This window comes from Anguilla rostrata, chromosome 2 (genome assembly GCF_018555375.3).
Source record: "Anguilla rostrata isolate EN2019 chromosome 2, ASM1855537v3, whole genome shotgun sequence".
NCBI classification, from domain to species: Eukaryota; Metazoa; Chordata; class Actinopteri; order Anguilliformes; family Anguillidae; genus Anguilla; species Anguilla rostrata.
Window position 1 is genome coordinate 51,113,720 of NC_057934.1, and position 26,957 is coordinate 51,140,676.

At 46.0% G+C, this 26,957-nt stretch overlaps 1 protein-coding gene across 3 annotated transcripts in view; it reads right to left on the reverse strand.

Moving 5' to 3' along the window:
- Positions 1-341: 341 nt before the first annotated feature.
- Positions 342-26,957, reverse strand: part of trrap (transformation/transcription domain-associated protein) — a 98,016-nt gene continuing 71,400 nt past the window's right edge. For all 3 annotated transcript variants that reach the window (XM_064322899.1, XM_064322897.1, XM_064322898.1), the window contains 10 exons: positions 24,958-25,119; positions 21,288-21,378; positions 20,781-20,959; positions 19,118-19,379; positions 12,105-12,330; positions 11,579-11,796; positions 8,949-9,133; positions 8,503-8,706; positions 6,001-6,195; positions 342-1,784 (listed from right to left, as the gene is read on the reverse strand). In XM_064322899.1, the coding sequence (XP_064178969.1) occupies positions 1,500-1,784; positions 6,001-6,195; positions 8,503-8,706; positions 8,949-9,133; positions 11,579-11,796; positions 12,105-12,330; positions 19,118-19,379; positions 20,781-20,959; positions 21,288-21,378; positions 24,958-25,119 (2,007 nt within the window). In that variant the 3' untranslated portion in view covers positions 342-1,499. The remainder of the gene's footprint in view (positions 1,785-6,000; positions 6,196-8,502; positions 8,707-8,948; positions 9,134-11,578; positions 11,797-12,104; positions 12,331-19,117; positions 19,380-20,780; positions 20,960-21,287; positions 21,379-24,957; positions 25,120-26,957) is intronic.

Below are 26,957 nucleotides of genomic sequence, written 5' to 3' on the forward strand. Positions count from 1 at the left end.
TGAGTGTGACTCCAGGCTCCCAGCAGCCTCATTCTACCATAGACGAAAGACAGGGCCAAAACTGCCAAGGTCATTTCCCCTTGAGAAGCCATCTTGCCTGTGTACACCTCGAGTCCACATTAAACTGGACTGCTGCTGGGAACCACATGCTAACCGCGCTGTATTACCAGAGCAATATTTTATTTAATTTAACACTCCAGTTGAGATGGGGAAAAAGATGAAATTCTTTAAAAAATTCACAGGGGGTAAAAACATGGAAGGAGTGGATTATGGCAGGGCTTTAAAAAATGTTACGGTAATTTTTCCCGCTAAAATTTTTTTAATTTAAGACAACAAACAAGTTACCAAAACAGCATTTTAATTAAACAAAATGCATATTTACAAAGCAGAGGTAACTCCAGAAATCTAAAGGTACAGTACATTACAAAATAGTTGAATACGTATACAAAAATGGTCACAGCATTTCAGTGTCAAGGATTATGAACACACCTTTTTTATTAATACATAGTCTCCACTAAACATTTCATTGTAGAAATGACAACATAAATCCGTTTCTGAAATCTGTGCTCGCCACAAACATACATCATTGCGAGCTCTGTACTTCTGGGGTCAAAAATAATTATGCGTATATTTAATAAAGATAAGCGAGATGAAAATCACAATCAGTCTGAATACAAATCTAATGAAGTGGAAAAACAGGACTTTTTTCTCTGACCACGATTTGTATGATTTAAGATAACTATAAGAGACATGATCATAGGTTACCTTTAAAAACATAAAATAAAACTTGCAGGCAGGTTAAACTAAACAGCAGATCCACATCAGTTATTTGTAGGGTGCAGGGGCAGAATACATATATATTGAAATAAAAAATTACCACTGCCCCAACTGCCTTCTTTAAATAACTAAATACAAAAACTATACAGTGTGACAAACAACAATGCCAGCCGTCTGTAATTCATGAGTAACCGGCTCAGCCTTTTCTCCAGAGATGAATGAAGCCGAGCCCTTTTGTGATTCAATGAGGGAGCAGTGGCATCAGGAGACATGGGAAACGCACAATGTTTGGGCTCTCCTGTTGATTCAACAATTGAAATCGCAGCATGGGATCTCGGGCGAGAGAAAATAAGAAATGTCCTCCCGCACTGGCCCCTTCGACGCTCCCTTTTCACGGAGGGTTCACGCGCAAGGAAACTAGATGGGTGGGAAAAGGCTCACGCGGCACTCAATTCATCAGCGTGCGACAGCGGGTCACAAAATCATTTCCCTCCGCCGACTCCTGGACTCAGGACAATGAATAGTTCAGCTGCAGCACTGAGGCTCATTGTCACAAACTTAAGTTCAAGGTGAGTTTAATTTCTGAGGTTTCAATACCTCAACGCGGGGGGGGGGGGCACTGCCAACAGGGGGAGAAAATGTCTAAAAATCATACACGTGAATGTGGAAACCCTGTGCGCTTAGGTCTTGATGTGGTACACGTGCCCAGACACGCCCTTCTCTCAGAGCCAAGGGTGCCAGGCGGGGTCCATGCGGCACAGGTTATCCAGGCTGTTGGCGGCGGCCACCAGCGTGTTGACCTTGCTCTCGCCGCCCTCGAACTGGGCCAGGCTGTGCAGCCGGGTCATGATGGCTGTGACGGCCTTCTGGACCAGGGAGACCAGCTGCTGGCTGTCCATGTTCTCGGGCTGCCCGGCCGGGGACAGCGGCATGGAGGTGTCCTCCTGGGTCTTCTTGTGCCAGGCGATGATCTCGTCCCGCAGCACCGCCTTCAGGATCCCATCCACCTGGGGGGACACCGGGGTGAGAGGAGCGTGATCAGGGGAGCAGAGCCACGGCAACAGCCACCAACCCCCTAACACTGGGAGCAAACCCTGCTGTCTCTCTCCCCCTCAGCTTCGACATGAAACATGTTTTAATGAGCGTTTTGTGAGCTTTGGAGGAGAAAAAACAAATTTAGACAAAACAAATCAATAACAGATTCCGGTTTCACTCCTAGTCTAGACGTCACACAAATCTAATTCAACCAACTTAGCCATGCTACTGAAGTAGGGCAGATACAGGTACACACATCTAGATATCACAGTCTATACAATACCACAGTCCAATAACAATGGCCAGATTAATCTGAAATGCATTTTCACTGACATTGATTCCCCATTAATTACACTAACTTTAGGAGCTTCATTGTCAGTTTTGACATTTGTTCCTGTCTTATTAAGGCATTCGTGTCTAAATGGTGCAGCACACGTTAAACAGAACATACTACATGTCACAGCTTCTGTCTTTGACATTTCGTATTCCAGCATTGTATGCCAAATGGAGAAGGTGGAAAACTGGACACATCACTCTTCTAGCATGTTGATAAACAAGAGAGGACGGGCCAGGCATGCGTGGGAGGTAGACGAGTCATTAACTGCTCTCTGCTGATGCCTGTTAGCTTGACAACAGTCCAGGAAAACATTTTCTCCCTCACTTATAAATAGCCCATCTGTAGTGGAACAGGTGTCATGCTACAGTTCAATATGAGTTTGTTGAATGAGGTGCCTACAAGCAGCTAGAAGTCTGCTGACTGATTTTTCTTAAAATACTGTATTTTTCCTTAAATGACCTGATGTTTTTTATTCATGCTTTGTTCAATTCCAGTACTTCATATTCCTACATTTCACCAAAGTCCCATGATGTAATTTTAGCCAATCACTTGCGCAGAGCACTGATCCCAACTCGTTGTTGGGAGAAAAGTTGTTGGGAGAGGCAGGTGTCAAACTGAGACCATTGAGACAGGTACTAGGGAAGCTCAGGTCAGCAGCTGTCAGTGCAGGTTAACTCTGAGCAGCAACTTAAATGAAATGCAGTGAACCGTTATGAGGAGCCCATTCTCATTCCAAACTCCCGTGATCACAGAAGATATTAATTTTTCCCACATTTATTGCACTTCCTTGATAAATGCCCTCTGCGAACAGTGTTAACAGTTTTCAGCTGATAGGGTTGAGATTGCACTAAACCAATCAAGCACCTCTCTGAGTGGGCCGTCTACATTGAAGTGCACTGCTTGATTACCCTGATTCACCGGCGCTGCAGTCATGCCACTTTGCCATGCATTTCATTATTAAGAGGAAGGAACCATCACTTAGAACCAATTTGGGTCTCGGGTCTCAACTTGAGAGTTGAGATTTTTGTACATTTATTATAGTAAAGTAGGAGAAATCCACTTTTTTCAGTTAATACTGCTTTACGTTTGAAAATGGCAACTGAATAAAGCTGCTTTGTATAATTGGAATGTAAGCATGAAATATGAACAGCTGTGTGACAAACACTATGCCTTAGCACTGTATGGTCTATTCATTGGGGGGTGGGGGGGCGGGGGAGACGACTGCCAGAGGAAGTATGGAGGAAAAAACACTGAGCCTATGGACTATTCAGGGTAAGTGTATTCAGGCTAAGCACTAGTCCGCATTGCAGTGACACACCCTACAGTCCAGACTTTGGCCAGTGTTCTGACAAACTGCCTTACCCCTCAGACTGACCCGCCTAGCCAAACTGCAGGTGTGCTGAAAGTTTTTTTAACCACGCTGGCATTAACTGTTAACCAGAACACGGGCAGCACAGCGTGACCCAGAGTGGGAGGGGTTCGGCACAGCGGGGTTTACCCCCACCACGCCGTGCACTAGTGAGTCAGGCCTGCGGTCCTCCCGCCTGGCAGCTGATCTGGGGGACTGCAGGGGGCAACGGAGCGATGCCTGACAGAAAAAGACTGAGTGCCCTTTGCATTTATAGAGAGCATCGTTACCATGTGAACGGCTCAAAATTGCGATTCGGCAAATAAATAAAAACATGATCTTGTGAGCACAGCATACAAACTCAAATTTCAGTAGGGACAAATATGAGCACAATTTCAGTCACCCTGGAAAAATCACGCGCCCAAACGAGCTCACCCTTAAATGTTCAGAACTCTATCTTTAAATTTACTCCAACCGAGAAAAGTCAAAAAACCTTCAATCTGAAAGTCGATGCGCTGAGCGTCTGAACCGCAGTTATTGTGACAGAGGGTAAAAATATCCCAGTGTCAGCCGAGCTCCGGCTGAGCGGCTGTTTGTTCTCGGCCGTCCCCGGGGACTGTGGGAGGTACGGAGGAGTCGCCACCACATCCTCCCGGTGCCCCAGGCAGCAGAGAGGCCCAGGGCATTGCCCTGCCACTTCCGTAATGACTGCTATTTCCCTCTTCCTTTGTTTCGTCCTCAACGCCCATTTCATTTTCACCTCCCAAAGAATTTGCTCAATTTGGCTCTGACTCAAGGGGAAGTTCCGTGTACTGCTCGCTGCACTGTTATTATGTGACCAGTGTGTACTAGTGTTGGTTTATTTAAACAATCTTCCCACAGTCCCCGGGCTGACTTGTTTTTCTGCCGTATTTTAGATCGCCCCACTCTTTATCTGTTTATTGAAAAAGAAGATAAAATTAACTCACCTCTGCCTTGAAAACAGCAAACAAAGCAATGCAATTCATATATAAACCAACCATTGTAATTAAGCAATGAAGTTGCAAAAGGAGTATTTTGTCAAAGTAATATTCAGTCCTGTATTTTTGCTGTACAGTTACGAAAATAGTTGAGCTCTTAATTTTATAACCTAATGCCTTCCACTTTTATGCAGAACACCTACAGGTATAATTCTATTCTTTACTGTATTTAATGAATGCATTTTGAATTTATGACAATTGTGTAGAGCAATGCTGTGCATACCCTGCCAATATCAGGGTGCCTATTAAGTCATTAATTTAACTGAATGTATGTTTTGCCCCATTTTCATACAGTAGGTACAGCAACTGTGTGTTGCTCTAAAAATAGTTTTAGTTGCACAGTATAAGGTTTGGTGTTCTGGCTCTTCTCGTATCCCTCTCGTTAAGACAAACTAGCGGGTGAAAGGAGTGGGGAGGTAGTCACACCCTAATAAAATACTGATTCTGCTCTCGTTAAGTGTATAATTTATAAATCTTGCCACTGGCCAAGAGCTATACTTTATTTATCACTGTAAAATCAGTATCATTGCTAAGCTGACAGTGCTCTTCAGGGAATGCACGATCAGCCTATGCTGGAAGAAGGGGAGGGTGGTATACAGGTATTGATGTGAACAATCGGTTTGATACTGTGCCACGATACGGATTTTGCAATACTATAGATATTGTTGTGAAGTGTTTTGTTAAAAAAAAATTTTTTTAAAAAGGTTGTGGTACTTTTGTGGTGGAACATTTACTTAATGCAGTGCTGGAGTAAAACCGAAACCTGGGAATGTTCTCTTTGACAGTGAATTTACTTATCTTAGCGTGGCAGGCGAGTAAGAAACGTTCCAACTGAAACTAGCGCTAGCTAACTAGCTAGCCAGAGTAATTAAATGTTAGCTGGCTGACTCCCAATAACGGTAAAACCAATAAAGGAATTCAGCTGTAACGTCAAATAAAAAAAACAGATGACAGTTCATAGTTGTCTTGTAACTGAAACAAGCGAGCTGCTGTAGTTATTAACAACACTCAACAACTAAAAACAGTATATCCATTCATTACTAAATGACATACCATTTTAAGCACAGCATCCAGACAGCTAACCATAGTAAAATACAACAGGTCAAACTTCTCAAGCTGACCTGATAGCTAACCGGTATCAAGTACAATTTTAAATATACTGTTTGGCCACGCTGTAGTCTATTATAACTAACGTTGAGAAAAGTTTGTTATAAATTCATTGGAGAGTGTTTAGAAATTTGAAGAAAATTTGAACTGAAAATTAAGTTGAAAGAAGACATTGAAATGTTTTATTTTGTGAGAAAATATATTATTTCATGCTAATCACTTTATATATTTTGGGTGTCTAGTTTCATATAATCCAAGGTATGATTCAGAATTTTGAATTTTTAAAAATGTATATATTGTTATCGTGTTAACTGCAAATATCACACGTGACTTTTAGGCCGTGGGATTAATAGGATGACAAATCGGACACATCGTACCTTGAAGTTGGGCTGAGCAAAACAGCGTGCGACTGCAATCATGGAGGCGGTGAGGGGGCCCGACACCCCGATGGTGGTCAGGAACTCAGAAATGTTGGGCGTCAGGCGGAAGGGAACAGGCCGGTTAGCATCCAGGTCACCAGTGGCGTCGTTGATGTCAAAGCGGAAGTACGAAACATTGAGCTTGCCGGTGTCCTGAAAAAACAAAACACAGCACATTCACGACCTTGCTTGTAGACATACTCTGACCAGGGGTGGTGGGGGTTTCAACAAAATCACATTTAAACTGATCGATGGCCCACAAAACAACTGAAAATGCTAACTGCCCTAACCCTAACAGACATAATCCTAAACTCCTCTATTTCCTAGCCAGCCAAGAGAGATGCAAGCACATCCCTTGGCCTCGTCTGCATTCATGTGTAAAAAGCTATGGGTGAGTACAGCAATTCAGAGGAGATAAGGTGTTATTTGAGGAAGGGGCGCAGTCCTGACAGATTTATAGAAATACATTTAATTCCTTTTTTTTTTTTTGCTGAAAGATGGCCTTCAGCTTCCAGGGTTAGCCGATACCCAAGGAGGCTCAGATAAGCTCCCTGCATGTTCCAGATTGAAGGCAGTGCCATGAATGTTAAAGGCAAAAGATCTGCCCTTCGTCTCATTCCAGCAAAACCACGATGTCACACTCTATCCCAAGGGAGGTGCACCTGTAGAAATACAGTCCATCCTGAAACCGGAGAAATGTTCTGATAATGGAGAAAAAGACTTTTGCACTGGCCGCTTGATTACATTACTTCATATACATGCTATAGAGATCATCCGCAACTTTATGGACAGGAGCACATACGGTATATCTGAGATGCTTTCATGGACGTAATTGTCCACTCTTCTGGATGCATAACAACAACAAAAAAAGGGAACCAAAGAAAAATGAATAGAATCAATATTTTCAATTTGTACTCTAGGCACTTGGGGGAATATAGCACTGTAGTGTACATTTACCATCACAAAAGCTCCTATTTTACACACATATTGAAGTAACAATTTTCTATGCCACAAATGCAAGCCGGCTGCCTACATTACGATTATAGCTGTAATCGTTCATCTTGTCGTCTGTGTAAAATGTGACTATGGGTACTTTCATCAGCGAGCTGGCTGGCTACACTCATCATGGCAATTATTAAAATGTCCTTGCCTATGAAGCTGATCATTAATATTTTTTGAGAAAAATCATGGTGATTTTTTCATGTCTATAAACTATAAAAATGCCACAGTACATGCGGAAATACTGCCCAATTACTGAAGATGGACTTAAATTTATGCAACCTGCATCAAAACAAGACCTCCAATTGGGAGTGTATTGCTGCAACATTCACTAGACAAAAATAAATCCAAATGAATCAGTCTGTCTTCACAGAGTGGCAAACATCAATAATTGTCAGATTGCGTTCCCTTGAAAATTAACATTTTATCTTTTCGACTACAGAATTGACAAACCAGCAGTAAACAATTTTTACGCATTTTCGAAACACATAAGTATAGTGTAATGCGAAGCGTGAAACAGAAAATTTGTGTAAAAAGAGCAAGATAACGTTTCTGAGGAGGAAAAGGAAAAACAATGATGACCTCGGGGGAGGAGAGAAAAAAAACAACAAATAGGATATTTCAGAGAAATTGTGTAATTTTTGATGTGTAAATACACAGCAGTGAGTTTTCCCTGCCTCTCGCTGTAATCTGCCTGTGGCTAATGGGATCTTCAGAGTGGAACAGGCAGAGAAGGGTTTAAAGCCACAGCCCAGCTGCCCACTGCTCTCCACAGTAATCCCTGTCAGTAAAGCCAGATTAGGATCACAGGAACAGCATTTGTTTGACACAATCATTTTGAATAATAACTTTTAAATGCAGCACTTGCCCCCAAAAGCATGGCAATTGTTCCACTGTATCCTTTCAGATACTATCAGTTCCATTCAAATTTTAATTGAGCCCTTTAAGGTTGCTGGAGAGCAATCAAAAATGTCTGCCATGAAACATCCTTATAACGGTGGCAGTATATAAATCACACACGGACAGCAGCGCTTGGATATAGTGCTTCCTGCACAATCCAGATATTGAAGCATTATTCTTGTGACATGAATTATTTAACACCAATGGACACACATGCAAATGCAAAAGACTCAAGCTCTATCAATGTTTCCCAGATACATGAAGTTCATGAAATATCCTTAACATAGCTAAATGAAAAACAGAAAATGGGCAGAAACTGGAAGAAGTCAAATCACAGTGGGAACCTAATCATTCCCCACATCTGGATACACAGGCTCCCTTTAATTCCCTAGACACTTAACACTGCAAGGTAACAGTTTACAGTTGACCTAATATAAAATAAGAAGCGGTGGGCACTATTGTGATAAATAAATGAGAGGGTGAGAAGATGGGGGGGGGGCACTATTGTGAGAGCCCCCCTAGATGAGAGAGTGAGGAGACGGGGGCAGGAGTTCTCTCTACCTGGGCAATCTGCAGCATCTCGGGGTTGAGGCGGTTCAGGTGCAGCATGAACTCGGCCAGGTCGATGAGAGCCAGCTGAATGGTGAACATCTTGCGGAAGGTCCAGTAGTCGGTGGCGTTGGGGAAGGTGTGCAGGGCCCACTCCTTCAGCATGCTGCGGGGCACCATGTTCCCCTGCACCTCCTTCAGGATGTCCCGCAACACCTGCACAGAAAGCTCCTCTCGTTAGTCTGGGGGAAACCGATTCAGTCCCCTTTACTAAAAGGAATGTCCCATCTGACAGGAATTGTGGAAAACCTTATTATCCTAACATTGTAGATTAACGTGAGGGTTCTTACAGATATTTGATGATGTAAAGTACACTTAAAGATCAACAGCCTGTGCGCCTCTCTTGAAGAGAAGCCTTAAAATGGCAGGCTGAGCTGCAGCACGGCAGCGGGCCCCACCTGATGGCTGGCCTGGGTCCCCCGGGCCTGCACGGTGGCCAGCCGGTCGTAGTAGCGCGAGATGGGGTTGTCGTGCTCGATGCCCTTCTTGGCGCAGCGCTGCTTGTAGATCTCCACCAGCGACAGGGAGGAGGGGTTGTCTTCAACCAGACGCATCTGAGGGGACACCGCCACCACTCTGGGCACTGCAGGGCACACAGGCACACAGGGCCACTCAGCTTCAGGCACCAAGGAGCCGATCCACGGCAACAAGCAAACAACTCAATAAATAAAAAGCACCCATCTGGGCACAAAGCATCCAAAATCCTAGCACCCACCCACTCGTTCACCTTTTTAATCTCCTCGATAAAAGTGGTAAATCCTTGTTCAGTCTGACGCCAATTAAATATCTGACGCGAAGTAGAAAAATCTATACTGAACAGACTGTTTTTCCCTTTTAAATGCATATTGGTTCCTTCTGAAAAGGAATAGTCTTGCTATATAAGCAGCCACAATAAAACATGCCTAAATGTTTACATATTACATATGCTCACAGTACACAAAAGATGCCTAACCATTTCATCCGAGTGCAAACAAAACAGGAATGCAAAATCCCCATTTTATTTCTTTAAATGAACCAATCATTTCCAGAAACAACGAATGGCAGAACATCTGTGCGAGGCAATCACTTCTGTATGCAAAAAGAAAAAGAAGAAATAAAAAAGGAGAGGAGAGAGAGGGAGGAAAATGCCTTTCAGGGCCCAAGACTATCAAACTGAGTCAACACGGGCCCATGTGCTAATTCTAAAGCTGCTGCATTCTCCACAGCCCTCTGATCTCTCAGGAAATGAAGCCCCTTTCAGGGGCCAGAAGGTGTGACCATTGGGCCCTGACATTTCCATCAGAACGTACAAAGGGCCCCTGATCTACGGGTCAGCCTGACATTTCATCAAATTGGCCAATGAGGGTCTGAACATCACAGGAGCCACAAAGCTTTCACAAACAACACCAGCTTATGTTTGGGGTGTGCACAAATAAACATTGCTTTCTTAAGGCCCCAAACAACAATGCAAATAAGAGAAAAAGGACTACACTGTGGTTGAAAGCACATTATCCATGATATCCCTCCTAGGTCTTGTATCCATGCTGATCAATGTCAAAAAGGTTTTAGTAAGGGAAGTCATTTTAAAAATGTGACCATTTGAACAAGCCATGAGTTTTGGCTCTATACCTTACAGATGTAATTCAGGTCAACATTCATGTTTACTTTCAGACAAAACTCCAAAAACTCTCATTGGCTGGGGAGGAACAGGAAAATAAAAGTATATAGAAGGTATATAAAATGTGTGTGCCTTCAGTAAGCCTGATAATTAAGGCTTGGTTCCAGTTAAATATAATGGCACAGTATTCTACCAGCAGCTAGTGGGTAACCAAACTAACAATTTGTGGGAATTAAGCTGCAAATAACAACTGCCATCGCTGCAGGCGTTGAGAACGCCAGAGAATAAAACAGTATCGCTGGGCAGACAAAAGCAGTACACTCATATGTACACATCTAAAATCAATAAAGCGTGAGTTATTTTATTTTCATCTGCATTTAATAGGGAAAATGACCTTGCTCCTGGATCTTCCATTTTTTAAATGCACACAAAAACTAGGAACGTGCATAATGAATCACAGTTCAGACAAAGTTGATTGAATACGCACTAAATGATGGAAAAACAAATGCTCTCATTGTCTCTTAAGATCCTAAGGGAAAGGGGAAAGGTCAGCGAATGCAATCAGCCAGTGAGCCGAGAACGTGAAGCAGCGGAGCAATGGACTGGCTAGACTGTCTTGGCAAACTATCACTCCCTTGCAGGGTGCCCTTGAACTTTGACCTGGCAGAGCTACAATACTGATAAGTCTATCATGGGGAGACAATTTAGATCTCATCTCTCTTCCTGTCTCCCCTGGGCACCACCCCGCGTCTTACTTTATTCACTGCGGCCTTCCCACACCTGCAGGTAGCGGCTCCCCTGACTTATTCACTTGCGCTTCCGCTGTTTCCCTTGCCATGCTGATAAACTAAAACACTTTGTGACCTCAATTTTACATTTTCTCAGCCATCCTTTTATTAGGAAGGAAAAATGCAAATAGTCCATTAGTGTAGAGAAGACCTGAGGTCTACTGCAAAAAGCGCCACCCTCGCATGAACGCTTAACAAAGCTCCCTATTCTGAACACTCCAGAGCGGGGCTCCATTTTATTGATGACCCTAAACCCTGCCACTCAACTCTAGTCCTGAGTGGGTTGAGTGATTCTGTTTTTTTCTTTCCCTAAACACATCGGTCATTCCATCCTTCGCAAACACTTAAATATGTATGAACAAATCAATATTTCTTCTGCTTTGTGCCTGAATTTTAATCTCTTGATTAAAACAAAGTCTAGAGAGGCTTAAAGAAAAAGACAGCAACAAAGGATGCAGGCTATCTTCCTTCAGTGCAACCGGTTTGGTGCGGGAGAGAAGCCCAGGGCCAGACCACCTGGCCTCAACAGTCTCTGGGCTTTGCCTGTGAAGAAGAGGTGCCTCTTGGTGGTCTCCCCTGTCTCTGGGCTTTACCTGTGAAGAAGAGGTGCCTCTTGGTGGTCTCCCCCGTCTCTAGGCCTTACCTGTGAAGAAGAGGTGCCTCTTGGTGGTCTCCTTCCTCTTCTCCAGGCAGGGGTTGAGCAGGCGCAGCAGCTGCAGCACGCGCTCCTCCCTCCGCGACTCCGTCAGGCAGGCGTCGTTCATCACCAGGTACGGGTAGATCTTCCCGTTGTGCCCGCGGATGTAGAGGCGACGGGCGGCCGTGTTGTGCTTCTGAACGATCTCCACCCTGGGCATGAACCTGCAGGGCGGCGGTGAGAGCGAGAGGCTGACTGCGACGCTGCATTCTGGAGGCACGTGACCCACATCGCCTCTAACCTGATTTCCAATAATGGTTTTTGTCACACTATGCTAATTCGAGCCGCTATAAAGCTGAAAATCTGGTTTAAAATGACAGTAATTCAATTTTCGAAACGACGTCCTTGTACAGAGTGAATTATTCACCCTGCAGAGACTGTGAAGGTTTCAGGAGTACAATGAGCAGCCAAGTCGCACGTCCCCAGATAAGACTGATTCCCACACAGAACAGAGAAGGTATGTACGTGGTACCTGGCGATCTTTATGTAGTAGTGAGTGGGCTTGGGCATCAGGAACTCCCCGGGGATCTCCACCTCCGCTGTCTGGGCAGAGAAGTTGCTGAGGAAGCGGCACTTCTCCTCAATGAGGAAGAACTTGGGCAGCTGCTTGGTCTTGGCCTCCAGGATCTTGATCCACTTCTTCAGCTTGGAGATCAGATTGTGCAGCTTCATGGAACCCGGCACACTGAAATCAAAGTCTGAAAGGAGAACACAGAGATGAGTCCAACTTAAATCTCAGTTCATAATTTCATAAACATTCATGTTAAAATATTTTAATTTGTTCCCTAAATTATGATAAGCTGGATAATTTTCAGAAATTACAACATTAAAAAATACACATTTACAGTCATGGACAGTAATAAGTATAAATGGGTTGCAACTATTTTGGGAGAGAAATGAAGGCCCAGCGATAGAGTAACACTGCTTCTACTCAGACCGACATATAACAGCATCCCCAATATGGAAACAAGGCTGACCATCAAGCCCCCGGGAATGAATGATTCCAAAAGCGTAGCTTTGGAGATGCTTATGAAAATTCTTCAACACTCCTTTGTGAAAAAAGTGTTTCAGAAACAGAACCGATTAATCTCGGTCATAAAAGGGCACACGTATATAATTTTAAAAGACATAGATAAATAAAATATGTTATGTGTAAATGCTAATTATCCATATAGTTATGAACAATTTCACCACGCAAAGTGTGCAGCCAGTTCAAGAACAATTAAATAAATAAATAAATATTTTTTTAAATTTCCAAAATAATCAAAGCCTTGTGTTGCCCTCTCTATTGCAGGATTCTGCCAATATGCAAATTACCCAAATTTGAGATGCTGTAAACCTTGAAATAAAAGGTTGAAAAGCTTATTTCCATTTAGAAGGATAAGACCTTCCTGTGTACAGTGTTACCAGAGGAAGCAGAGGCATTCACAAAGCACTGCTGTCACAATGTGACATACGACCAGCTTGAACTAGTGAGGTTTCTGCCATTCCCTGCTTTTTTACCCTCATTTCTTACAGACAGCTAGCCACTGTATCTCAGAGCCATTTACACAAAATGCAAACGCTGTGCCAGAGATTAACTGTGATATCTGAGGGTCAAATATGGAACTGTCATTGCACACAAATAAAAATTTAAATTTTTTGTTGTTTTAATGAATTGATCCAGGTAACATATTAAAACTGGCAGCTCACCTAAATTAGCTTTACATGACATTTATCAAGATTAAACGCAGCACATAAGATGTGTACACTGGAATACAAACTTGGGAAGTCACAGTGAGTTATTAACCTTCTTAATGTGTATCATTCTTGATTCGTGAGCCTTGATAAATTGATATTAAGGACTGAATTGCTGGAGGTGCAGCTGCGTAAATGACTCATTTTACGTGCCGCTTCCACGAGGAATTGGAGAAACCTTCAGCAGAACGGTCACAGAGCCTTCGCATCCTACAGCCCAATTTTAGCTTCCTGCAAATCTTTTCAATATCCTACCAAAGCTCCCTCAGCCACGGCGTGCTGATGCGTCCACACTTTAAACAACATGCGGCTGTAATAACGCTCAGGCGGATGTCAGACGTGCTGCTTGACATTCTGATGATAAATTTTCCTGAAGAGATGCCTCATGCCCTGTTCTCCTCGAGCAAGGCAATGTCATTAAGGATCAGGCAGTGCCCTGAAAGCGCGTCTGCTTCTCACACAGATGGAAAAAATTCAACAAGGGGCCTTTCTTATCGCAAGGGAACTCTGCTGGGGCTCTGCAAACAATCTCCTTTCACCTCTCAGAGAAAATGAAATAATTTCAGATGGGGATTTGCAGGGCATTGAAGAAAAAATGTGAATTCTGAACAAGGGGTGAAAATGTGTCTGCTATAAAGGAATGAAATGACGTTTTCTTCTATTTCAATCACTTCTTTGTTGTTAATCAAAATACTCTGGAAGCTAATAAAAGGGACTTAATGTTGGACTGAAGCAAACGGGTGTTTAAAACCTGCGGGTGTTTTCCTGTGTGTGATGGAGGGAGGTGGGGGAGGGGCCGCGGCGCAGCTTGCTCATTGGGGAGTTGAGTTCTAGAGTGTGGAGAAAACAAACTCCTTACTCTCTGACCTGTGAATCTGAGCAAAGCGCTGGAGCAGCTAATGTTTTCTCCATCTAATAATGCCCGGAGAGTGGAGGTGGCTCGTCGCTAAAAATAACCCCGACACGCTTCTTCTGCTCACTCTCTGCTCTTCAGTGAGCACAACTCAACACGCACAGGTTTGCACAAGGCTCGCTGCTTACAGCTGAGGGTACAGCATACAGCGCTGCTGTTTGGCTGGACGTCGCTCTAATTACAGACAGGTAAGAGCAAATTTATGACTGTGTGGTTTGCATATAAAACTATACACTAGGGGGTTAACACATTTTCTCCCCCGGGAACACATTCAGGTGTTCACACATTCACAGGAAACTGGGCTTGTTTTTAAGGCATAAGCTACCAGTAGCACGCCAAGGCAAGCCTAGTTCAGCCGGACCCTGGATACAGTCTATGGGAAACATTGACCCAAAAATGTTACTGGACCCTCCCTCTTTTCACATAGGTTCCAGAAGACACTCATTTTAAAACAAAATCGTATCACTTTTTATTCATATTTTTTTTATCAATACCAAAAAGTATATGATTGCAAAGGATACGAGCACCATACCTAAATCAGGTCTCTTATTAATCAATATTAGAATGCACATATGAACTTTGGATGGAGCTTGGATGACACAAGCAGTTATTGCCTGTGATCTGTCTGCTGCAATTATAATAAGCCAAGTGGGAAGTCATGTTCTGCCAACGTTCAAAGTTGTACAGTGGTGGGAGGCTAAGCCATACAATTTTGAATACAGGAATAAAGTCAACAATCACTAAAAATTCACACCACAGAATATTTCATTATACTTTTCAGCATGACAAACTGGTGCAAAACATTAAACTACACAATGGGTTCAATGGAACAATATGACATTGGTACCGTTTGCTTTGCAAATCAAATTCGTAGACTAAATAAATACGCTATAGCCTATAAATCATTTGAGACAGACCTGTGTAAAAAAACAAAGAAATAAATAAAAAAATAACAAAATGGCCCATAATAACTACAACAGACTTTGGCCTGTTATAAATAAAACAGACGGTGGCATGGCATAGACATAAATAAAACTGGTATCTCCCCACTTAAACAAAATAGGCATAGGCCAATAACAAATCTCATGACTTCTTTTTTCCTTTGGAAGTGCGCTTTCAAGAAGCAAAGTGCACTGATGGACTCCACATTTAAGTAATTTCTGATCTTTGTATCGAATCTTCTGTAGACAGAAAACTCTCTGCTACTGTAATTATGTTTCTCAGAAAAGGGGAAAAAGGTTTGGTGGGAATACCCGTTTCAGGGTGTTAAGCTCTACTACAGCAGGGGCTCATTTTCAAATATTTACCGCCTTTTCTCCAAAATATTAAAATGTATTTTTGCATTTTAAATCGAACCCCAACACAGTCCATAGATGCCTTTGAGATTGAGGGGGGAAAAAAACAAAAACACTTAGTTATATTTCAATAACACACACAAACACGCACACACACACGGACACTTCTGTCTGTTCCACAAATGTTTGATCGGTTCAAGTCTGCAGACTGAAATGGCCACTGTAAAACAGTATGCCTGCATGCATGTGTATATATAGGTGTGAGATCTCCATAGCCAATTCCCTTAGGTTACCAATTTCATTTTTTGTTTCAATAGGCCAGAGACTTGCATGACTTGCACAATCTTGACAATTTATGTGATACAAAATGAGATGACTGCCGTGTCATTTCTGACTGATATAAGAAATCAAAAACTGAAATAATTGAACGTCAGAGAAGATGTCAAATGAAATAAATGAGCCACTTCATCTCCCTGGAGAACCCTTCAAGGGCCCATTTTGCCCACGTTATTCCACAAAATGCATTTTTAAAATACGCGATGCATGAAGAGAGCACGTCCCTGATTGGATTCCCGGGCGCCGGCGAACGCCCGTCCTGGCCAAACACCACGCGCGTGAGCAGGAGTCGCTGATTTTCTCCCTGGCCTACAAATCCGGCGGAAAAGCAGAAGCCGCGCTTGAGGACTGTTCCGGCCGGGGAGGCACGATGTAAACCATGTTTGTTCTGCACCGGCGGCTCTGATGGTTTTACTGGAACACTCCATTTGCATAAAGAGCAGCGGGGGACTGGCAGGTCTGCCATGTCTGCAGCGTCTCTGTGCCTTCCTGCACCGCGGCAGCTGGCACCTACACACCCCCATTTATACACCGCCCCCCCGGCCCCCCCCATTCCAGCGAGGCCCGACCACACACTCTCCTTTCTCCAGAGAGGGGACGATTGTTCCGCATGTTTTTGTTTAACATTCAGATTATTTAGGCTGGACTTGAGGAGGTAAGAGAGGGAGGAATTCCAGGTGAAAAAGCGAGCGAGGACAGACAGGAGTACAGCATGGAGAGGCTTCCAGCGTTTCAGTGCGTTCTTTGAAATAATATTCTTCACAACAAAACAAAAACAACCAAAAAAATAAATAAATAAATCATCTCTGCAGAGGTAAAACTCGTTTCACACCTGGGCTATGAAGCTAAAGTGTGACTTTGAAATGAGGGTGAGGGGAGAGAAAAAAAAAGAAAAGAAAAAAAAAATCAATTTTTTTCCCCCAAGTTAATGCCTCCTGCGCATTTGCTCTTATACTTAGTAATGTACTGCCACATGCAATAGCCTCGACTCGCCATATCACGCTAATGGTCAGCTTGGGAGCAATGCTTTAGTAATCAGATGCTCCAGACTATTAAGTTGTACTTCACATTCACACTGATCTATGCAGCAGGAAAGCTCATATGGGGCTCTGGTAGAACAACCCGATGAGGGAAAGTACCGTTTCTCCTTGTGCAAGGCTATAATTGAACAACAACCATTATTATCAATAACAACGCAGCAATTCCGAGTCGCGGACGCGGTTACACGTCCGACAGCGCGTTACGCGCTTCGTCTTAGCGAGAAGACGCACGAGGTGCCGACGGCCCGCCTGGCCTGCTGAATGCGCCAGCGCCCGTTCCTCACCCTTTCCTTTTTGGGTCGTTGGTGGAGACGGGCCCGGTGGGGAAGGACGGCGGCTCTCCCGGCGGGCCGCCGCGTGCCTTCCGCGCTGCTCGGGTACAAACCGCCAGTGGGCTGCAGTCAGCAGCACTCCTTCACCGGCAGCGCAGGGAAAATGACTGCCATGAAAGCTTTCACTGAACGACCGGAGGTGGACGGAAGGGTGGGGGGGGGGGTGGGGGGGGGTGGGGGGTGGGGGGGGTTTAGCACCACTCTGCAATTTCTATGCAATCAACACCACCTCAGCAAGCGCACAGAGCCTCGACCACAGTCACCAGCCTTCACCCATTAAATTTAATCATATGGTTCAAAACCCCAATTATTTCCTGAAATACAACTGTTCTGCCTGGAAGAGAACACTGCATCCGACACAATGCTGAAGTTGTTATGTAGGTCAGCGTGAGCCATTCAGGCAAAATCCCACCAGCGCATGTAATATTTCTGCATTAAGGCAAAGTGTGAAAGGACCCTATAAGACGGCTCCCTTTACCAGCTGAAGCTTAACGTTACTTACGCTCGTTGTTCTCCCCAGATATCTGAAGCGGTGCTTACCTCATCGAAGACAACAACAGCCGGGAGTGATTTTTGTTGTGTCAAGTTAGCAGTGACAAGAACGTTAAGAGACGCAACAACATAGCAAGAACATTACAATTAGGCAGAAGATGCACAGGAAAAATACTATAGCAACAGATGGCAAAATAGCAACCGTGAGATTACATCTCAAGGCAGTGTCATAGCAAAAATAATATAACAGACACAACCCAGAACAAAAACATTGCAAGACAACACCAAAACTACTATTTGGTGGCTGGTACAGATCCTGATACAGGACCTTAAGAGTAAATAATTTCACTTTCAACAACCATTTCCTTGTCTGCGCCATCAATGACTGATCCAATGCCTGCAAAACCAGTCCAAAACGATGCCCAGGCCACCAAAGTAATCAGAGCCAGAAAACAGAGAGCCAGAGTCAGGTCTCTGCTTCGAGAGCAGACAACTCAGATTCAGTCCACGACACACAGACAACATGACAGCCATGGTCTAAGCATGCTCAGATCGCCGCAGCAACGTGGCCACAAACCCAAATGGCGGTAGGTGTCCCTGACACCTGCTGCTGCTCAAAGAAAGGCTCACCGCTCAATCCCCTTTCTTTTGGGACAGCAGTCACGACGACACGCTGTCACTCAGACGGAGACGCGCTGGTTCGGCAAGGTGACTATTTTTTCCCAAAAAACATTTTGCTCCCTCTTCAGCACATCAAGTTCAAAACAGATAGACGAGAATTCTGATAACTTTTTTCCAACTACACACCGGCAATCTGCAATGGTGAGAACAATAGAGCAGGTGAAAGTAAATCATATGGAACAGACGCCGGGAAGCAGAGCATGACTTCACGCTTTCATCCTCACATTGGAGGAATGGCAGTCAAGCTGTAAAAAAAACAAACTGGAAACGTCTGGTTTACAGAGAAGACAAACAGCGCAACTCGCAGCGAGTTTACCACTAATACCTCTAATCTCACGGCATCACCTGTGCCCTCAGAACACGAGCGCGGGGGCGCTATCGGAGATTTACTGCGCCTATGCATCACAATTTCTCCCTCTGGTTTCCCCATTGCCTTTCTAAGTTGAGATTTTCATGTCATCCTGTTTGTACAACTGGCATAAATGATGGTTATAATCAACCACCACCACCAATGAGTAGCACCCCCCTTGTGTGATGAATGGCAGCCATTTTGGAATAGAACCCTCACCGCACAGAGGACAATGCTTTGGGTATGTGTGGAGATTAGCATTTCCCCTATGGCCCTCCAGTGCGTGTTAGCAGGAGTGTGGGACACTGACCTGTGGTGAACTGGCCCTTCATCTTCTGGAAAACGGGGTCCTGGGCAGTGGCCTGCGCCCGGCGGGCCAGGGACTCCGAGGCGGCGCTGGAGAACATGGTGGACACGTTGGAGACGTTCTCCAGGCCCACCCCGAAGGTGCTCACCAGCTTCTTCACGAAGTTGAGCGTGTGCGGGGTGATCTTGGCGTCGGACACGGCCCCGCTCTTCTCGAACGCCACGGAGTAGCACTTGGCCAGTCCCTGCTGGAGCTGCCTCAACACCTGGGGGACACGGAGAGTTCAAGTAGCGTCACACACGGGAAAGGAAAGTGAAACACGGGGGGGAAAAATGAAACCTTCAACAAGGAAAACAAACTGAGCGAAAAACTCTCAAAACATAGCTTGGGATTAATGGCAATAGAATGAAGCAGACAAAAGAAAGACAGAGGGTGCACTACAGTTTGAGTTCTCACAAGTTTGAGTTTAGCCTTCATCTGTTACACTTACACACCCTGCAAGCCTCTGAGAAGCACATCTATCAGATTTCTGTTTCCATGAAAAAAGAGCCAAAGAAACTACAAACAGCACTGCAGTACTTTTGCTTTTACACCTGCTCTCTTACTGGCAGTGTTTAGTGGATCGGATGTGAACAGGTTGCTAAGATGGAGGTTATGAACTTTCAATGAGATGGGGCATTAGAGAGTAATGCTTAACAAAATATGAATGTCAATACAACAAAATATTAAGTTCATGGTAGGCTACTTAACTTCAATTTCAAGACCACTACAATGTCCTTAAACAAACCTACAGAAGACTTGCAGTGCATCTTTCAAAATAGTGGTCAAGCACGTCTACTACGGGAGAATTAACACCACAAAACTGAAAGGGGAAAGCCACACTATCTTTGGTTAGACGCAGTGGGGCAAGTCGTTTGCTGAAACGGGCTCTGACCGCGCTGGCTGAAGGGACAGCGATAGCTAGCCCCGTTGTGGCTGACAGCCCAGACCGTACAGCCAGGGATCCTCTGCAAACAAAAGGTCTGTCAGCCTGGGTGCCAGGCTCCGCCCGGCTCTCGGGGGCAGGGCCCCGGCGGCCCCGCCCGGCGGCAGAGAGAAGCAGGCGCGAGCCCAAGCCTGGGGCCCGGGGCTGGGACCGAGCAGCTGCCTGCGCGCGTCACTCTGACAGCAGTCCTACACACTCACCGCACCCATCAATCACCCCTTCCCCCCGGGAGCTCCTGATTAGCATCAGTGCAAAACTAAGCCCTATCACAGCAGAAGCACTTTTCAGGACCACTGAATCCAATTTGGGTGCCCACCTCTTACCTTACAAGTAATCTGAGATAGCACGCTGGAAAAAAGTTTCAAGCCGGAGAGCGATTTCAGAGAAAGCGATGCATTTTGATTTGTGTACATTTTGGGAAATGGGAAATAAAAGACAGATGTTCCCGATAGCCACTTCACTCCACATGAGCAGAAAACAGTAAATTCACTTCCAGTGTCCGGGGTTATTTCTGTTCACTAACACTGTAATACAGCGTACTCATGTAAAGAACGGGGATAATGGGTTTCCATTAGACTTCCTCCTGCCGTTCCCGCTAACTCGTGGTGTGACATCACGCAGTATGGCGGTAAAGGCGAAGGTCTCTGAGTGACGGCTCTGCGCCGGAGCGCTGGGGCTCACCTCCTCGTGCCAGTTCTCCCTGAACCACACCATCTGATCCACGATGCCCTCCAGAGAGGACAGCAGGGTGGGGTGCAGCTCCCGCTGCATGTGCATGATGCGGCTGCAGCGCCACATGGGGGCCGTGGCGCGGATGGGCCCCGGGTCCGACGCCGAGCTGGGCTGCTGCTGCCCGGAGTCTGCCAGGGAGCGGGGCGAGGGGCGAGGGTTAGCAAGATGGCCGCCTCTAGCCTAGCCAACGTTAATCAACCCATCCAAAACGGGATCGCTATCAAAACTTTACCTCGTAATAATAAACAATGAAACATGTGAAGCCATGTGCTATATTTGGGTTATTTCAGCACAGCCTCTTTGGGCAGTACTACCATTTCCCCCAATATACATATATGCATTTAAACTGGCCCATTGAGGAGAAGCTTGAATAAAGAAGAGAGATAATAATAAAAGAGAAATGATAATCATCATGTATTCAATAATGCACTGCTGCACAGTACAGAATCAGCTTACCGCTTTTGTAACGCTCCCTCTGCTCGATCTTCAGCGTCAGGTACAGGGTTCGAATGGGGAAGTACACAGCTTGGGGATACACTCGCCCCACCTGTCAAGGTGACATCTGGATTAATTTATAACAGTTATTTAAAAGAAAAGGCATCCTTGAGGAATTACGTTTCTGTTTCATCAGTGCAGCTGGTGCAGCACTGAAAATACTGTTCTTTAGCAAGCAGACATTCCCATCTGACACAGTGCAGTGAAGACGGAGGAGTGAGGGACGGCTGAAGGGGGGAGTGAGGGGTGGATGAAGGAGATGGAGGAGTGAGGGACGGCTGAAGGGGAGGAGTGAGGGGTGGATGAAGGAGATGGGAGGAATTAGTGGTGGATGAAGGAGATGGAGGAATAAGGGATGGCGTATGGGGATGGAGGAGTGTGGGATGGCTGAAGGGGAGAAGTGAGGGGTGGATGAAGGGGATGGAGGAGTGAGGGGTGGCTGAAGGGGATGGAGGAGTGAGGGGTGGATGAAGGAGATAGAGGAGTGAGGGGTGGATGAAGGAGATAGAGGAGTGAGGGGTGAATGAAGGAGATGGAGGAGTGAGGGGTGGATGAAGGGGATGGAGGAGTGAGGGGTGGATGAAGGAGATGGAGGAGTGAGGGGTGGATGAAGGAGACGGAGGAGTGAGGGGTGGATGAAGCGGACGGAGGAGTGAGGGGTGGATGAAGCGGATGGAGGAGTGAGGGGTGGATGAAGGGGATGGGGCAAGGGGGCGGTGGTGGGGAAGGGTCATCACTGCCCTGATAAAGCTTTCCATCAGGCAGCCCTGTATAAAACTGCCCATTACAGATCACAATCAGAGGAGCAGAGTCTCGCAGCACACAATATGTGCACGGTATGAAAGGCTAATTGGCCCGCTGGCTATGAGAAATCCATCCGTCTCAGGATCAGTGCTGCGCTGTGGAAGGCTCCTGAGCTCCAAAGGCCCGTGACCGTGGGGGTCAGAACGCGCTCGGTCCACTCCAGAGGGGAGAAAAGGCGCAACGCGGCGTATTTACTTTGATAAGCTGGGCAGAGTGCAGCGCTCTCGCCTCAGTCCATCCAACGCCCCACAAACACGGACGCGGCCGTACCGCTACAGTGCGAGCCGCTAACTCGCTGAGCCACCAGTCTCCAGTCAGAGGCTGTACAACGCTGCTGGGGAGGGGCTAGGTCACTGAAAGGTGGATAAACGCGGAGAGAAGCGGAGCTGCGAAGGGCGCAGCGACGGAGCCCGGCGCGGCCCGCGCTCTCCGACAGCCGCTCTCCGCAGAGCAGCCCAGTTTCCACGCATCGCGCCCTTTCCGTTCCCAGGCTTCTCCCTCCCCGCCGCCTCCTCCTTCACCTTTATCTGCGAAACTTGGCCGGGCGCGCGCGTGCCTCGCATCGAGTGGGACAGCTAATTACAAGCCCCACTTATCCGGTTACCGCATTATTGTGAGAGCAGCACAATGCGAGAGTGCCCGGATAGTGTTTGCGGGAGATAAACAGGGGTATAAGTGGCGGGAAAGAGGCCTTAATGACGCGGACGGGTCCTTAAATCAGGCGGCGGCGGCTCTCGGGTCTCCCGGCGCGGCGGAGCGCGGGCCCATTAGGCAGACACCGGATCCGGGCGCGGGCTGAGAGGGGCGCGAGGCGCAGCCTTTAAGGGTAAAGAGACACCTCTGGTCCGGCCCGGGCTAACGGGCAAAGTGCTGATGGCCGCGCTAATGCACAGCTTTATCGGCGCGCTAAGTGCTGCATTAAAACCGAGAGGGAGAAAAGAGGAAATGGCCACCTTAATTGGAGAAGAGTCTTGTCATATATATTGTTTTTTTTCTTTCGGTGGGGGGGGTAGGCATAGGCCTATATGCAGGGACACTGGGTGTTAGTTTCCCTGTTAACTTCATATTCATCCATAAATGCCCTGGAGCTCAACCTCATGAATATTTCACGGTACATTTTTTTAAAAACATCCAGCCATCGCCTTCGGGAGGGCAAACATAAATTATTCAGGAACAGGATAAAGGAAGGTCGATGTAATAAACAATGGCGGAAGATTATGGGCGACGGACGCGGGAGACGGGGGGAGGTGCGCGCGGAGTCCGGACAGATGAACCGCCGCCTTGAATCGCTCCTCAGTCGCGCTTCCCTCCCGTCGAAAGCGAAGCGTTCGGTCCGACGAGCGTCGCTCCTGAAGTGCTCCTGAAATGCCTGAAGTGCTCCCAACCCCACGTGGACACCAAAACTCAACTTCGCTGATTAGGAAACGTGGGTAGTGAGCGGAGATGACCGATCACGTGACGTCATCCCTGCGTGAAGTGCGTTCACATCGTGTGGATAAAGTGCAATGGACCTCCGGTCGCTCGTTCAGGTGTCACGTTTCTGAAGCACGAGAGCAAGGCTCGGTCTCTCAATGGGGGAGAAACATTTACTCTAGCTGGCTGCTCTTTGAAGTTAAAGCACTTTAAACTGCTCAAAAAATAATACTCTATTAAGAAAGGCAAATTAGTCCCCAGTTTAATTATAAGTTGTATTCCAGCAGCAAGAAGTGGTTTGATATTAAGTTAATAATAATTCTTTAGATAAATAAATAAATTAATAAAAAGGCTTTCAACAGAGCAAATAAAATTGCCATGGCAGAATAGGAAGCTCATCTGAATGCTTAATTGGATAAATCAAACGTGCTCCAGAGCAGCTCTCTGGGAACCAGAGCTGTGCGTTGGTCTAGAATAAGCTCTAATGCGCACGCACATACACACACACCATCACACATGCAAAAACCAGTGACAGAGGCACACACACACAGGAAGTGTGAGGATGAGGATGAAACGGTCAGCAGAGGAAGCTTTTTACCCAGCAGCCAAGCACAACGGCAGTCAACAGTGCACCATAATAACTTGGGATGGGCACAGGTAATCGATTACCCATGCACTACTCCATTATAGCCAATTTCCATGCTAATTAGGGCAGAGGTTGAGTTGGATCAGTTTCACAAGACCGTAGTTTCATTTCTGACTGTACTGAGTGGAGCTGACAAACATCACGCCAAGCTAACATAACACTGCCAAGAGTGAATTGTTCTCACTGGCTTTTGGTTCAATTAATCCAGCATTAAAATTACTCAAAATACCAACCCTTACTGATGAAGTGATACACATTTGAGTGACACAGTACCCTCTGAAGAACTGCTTACAGGTAGGGAGGGACACAAGCATAGGTTTAGCTCACCCGGGAACCCATTATTCCACGTACACAAATGCCTTACATACGGCAGGGAGTCCGGTTCAGCTACCTTCCTCCTAAGACTAATTACAGGATCACTCCTCCAACCTTTTCCCACCGGACTAAAGCAAGCGGCACGGGACTGAAAGAAAAGGTATGGGAGGGACAGACGGACATGAGGGATGAGCCAATGGACAGGGAGAGGGGCAGACGGACACGAGGGATGAGCCAATGGACAGGGAGAGGGGCAGACGGACACGAGGGATGAGCCAATGGACAGGGAGAGGGGCAGACGGACACGAGGGATGAGCCAATGGACAGGGAGAGGGCGACGGACGGGATGAGCAGGACTAGAGGGAAGGCAGACAGGCAGACAGGGAGAGCAAGAGCAGACGGACTGGGCCGCAGACAGACAGACGGGGACACTGGCACCCTCGGGCCACTGACCTGGCTGATGAGGTTGAGCAGGGGCTTGCCCTCAGAGCCCACCAGGCAGGTGAGCAGCTGTGGGATCCAGGCCAGCCACTGGATGGGGGGGACGCCGATGCAGTACTTATCCACCGCGTCCGCCAGCGTGTTCTTATCATCGAAGCTGAGCAGCCAGAGCACCTAGCGGGGAAGACGGAGGCACAGCAAGTCAAAGGACGGGGGAGATAAGTGCACATTTACTCCGCATATCACCACGCAGAGGGGAATTTCCAACACTTAAACCACGAGAACGCGAGATTATGGAAACCCAAAAGGCTACTTTAATACACGGATAATAAAACACCTCAGCCTGCTCCAGAGATTACAGGTGTTATAGTGCCTCCTACTGGCTACAGCAGTGCTGCCAACAAGGCAGAGACAGTCACAGGTGACCACTCTATCCCGCTGAGACACTGATGGAAACATTAACCTTTGACCTTCCCAGAGCTCAGGCAAGGCCACACAGCTTGTGGGTAATTACTGATAATCACTGAGCATCTATTCTCATTTATCACCTGCAAATTGCCAGGCATCCATCCAGATATGCATAGCGAGATTCTCTTTGTGCACAAGTAAACATATTCATAAAATATTAGTCCCAGGGAACGAGAAAATTATTAGAATTATCTCTCAGAGTACTTAATTTACAGCAGGGACCAGTATGATAGTATGACATTTTGGCAGGCTGTTTTTAACGTTTCTAAGGGGAAAAAAGGAACTAATCATTTTCTCTTCGGCAGATAGAACATGTTCAGCAGCCAAATTAAAACAGGTTACTGAGCCCCACTTCAGACGAGCCTTCAAAAATAGCCGGAACTCACACTGGTGTGAGCAAAGCAATCTGAGAGCTTGTAGAACAGAATCCTCCACGATGCCATCATCCACTGCACTAAGTTAGCAAGCTGATACCAGGTTTCATAAGCTAATAAGCTGGTTAATGAATGAATTTGCATGAATGCATGAATTTTGCAAGCATTCTTTTGCACCCTAGCCATCTCTAAACATTAGAGAATTACTATTCTATTATCCCTCAAAAGTTCTATTATGCAGCTGCATTATTCAAAGCATGTCTGGGAAGCCAAAATGCTAACAATCTTCATCTTGGCTCAGATTGTTATGACTCAAGAATCAAGACACAAAGGCTGACATCACCATTAGAAATGAGATAAAAAATAGACTGTCGTTTTATCACTTGATTATAATGAGTTCCAAAGCCATCTTGCAGGCTTTCTTGAAAAACAAATATAATGTATAATCTTGGACCACCATATAACCTTGGAACAATCCACTAAAGTGCATATAAAAAGCTAATGCAATGTCTCATAAATCTGAACAAGCGCAAAGCAAAAAAGAATCACAGGAAGGAAATGCTTTACGTCACATCAGCATAAAAATTGTGTATCATCTGATCTAATTTAAAGGTATTAAATACTGTAGATAAACAGGGAGAATGGCGGAAATCACAGGAGCAGGGATCCAGCAGTGACACCGGCTACGCAACGACTTCAGCACCCCTGCAGTCTGCCTCTGCCCTGCACTCTGGACACGGGAGCGCGCTGCTCTGACTGACTGATCCCAGCGCTTCATTGTTAGAGGGGTCAGCCTGCATCGAGCTCGCTGGCTTAGAGTGACAGGGTGGAATTAAGCTCTTAACCTCCGGGTGGACGGATCTCATTCGAGCGCTGTAGTGGATTTTATAGTAAGAGAGTAAAAAGTGGGGTGAACACCCACATCTCCCCTCGTGCTTGTGCAGATTAGTAATCCATATAATCACAACCCCCCCCCACCCCTAAAGTTCACTCGTCCCAGGTGACCCCATGTCTCTTGAATGAAGGAGGCTGGAATGGAGGAAATTGGATGTGTGTGATGCACTCCGCTGTCGTACAGTGCCACACACGAGGCCTCTTTTTCAACACGCTATTCCGACTGCAACACAGGAAACCTCTTCACCCATCAAGCAATGTTGAGCATGACCAGCG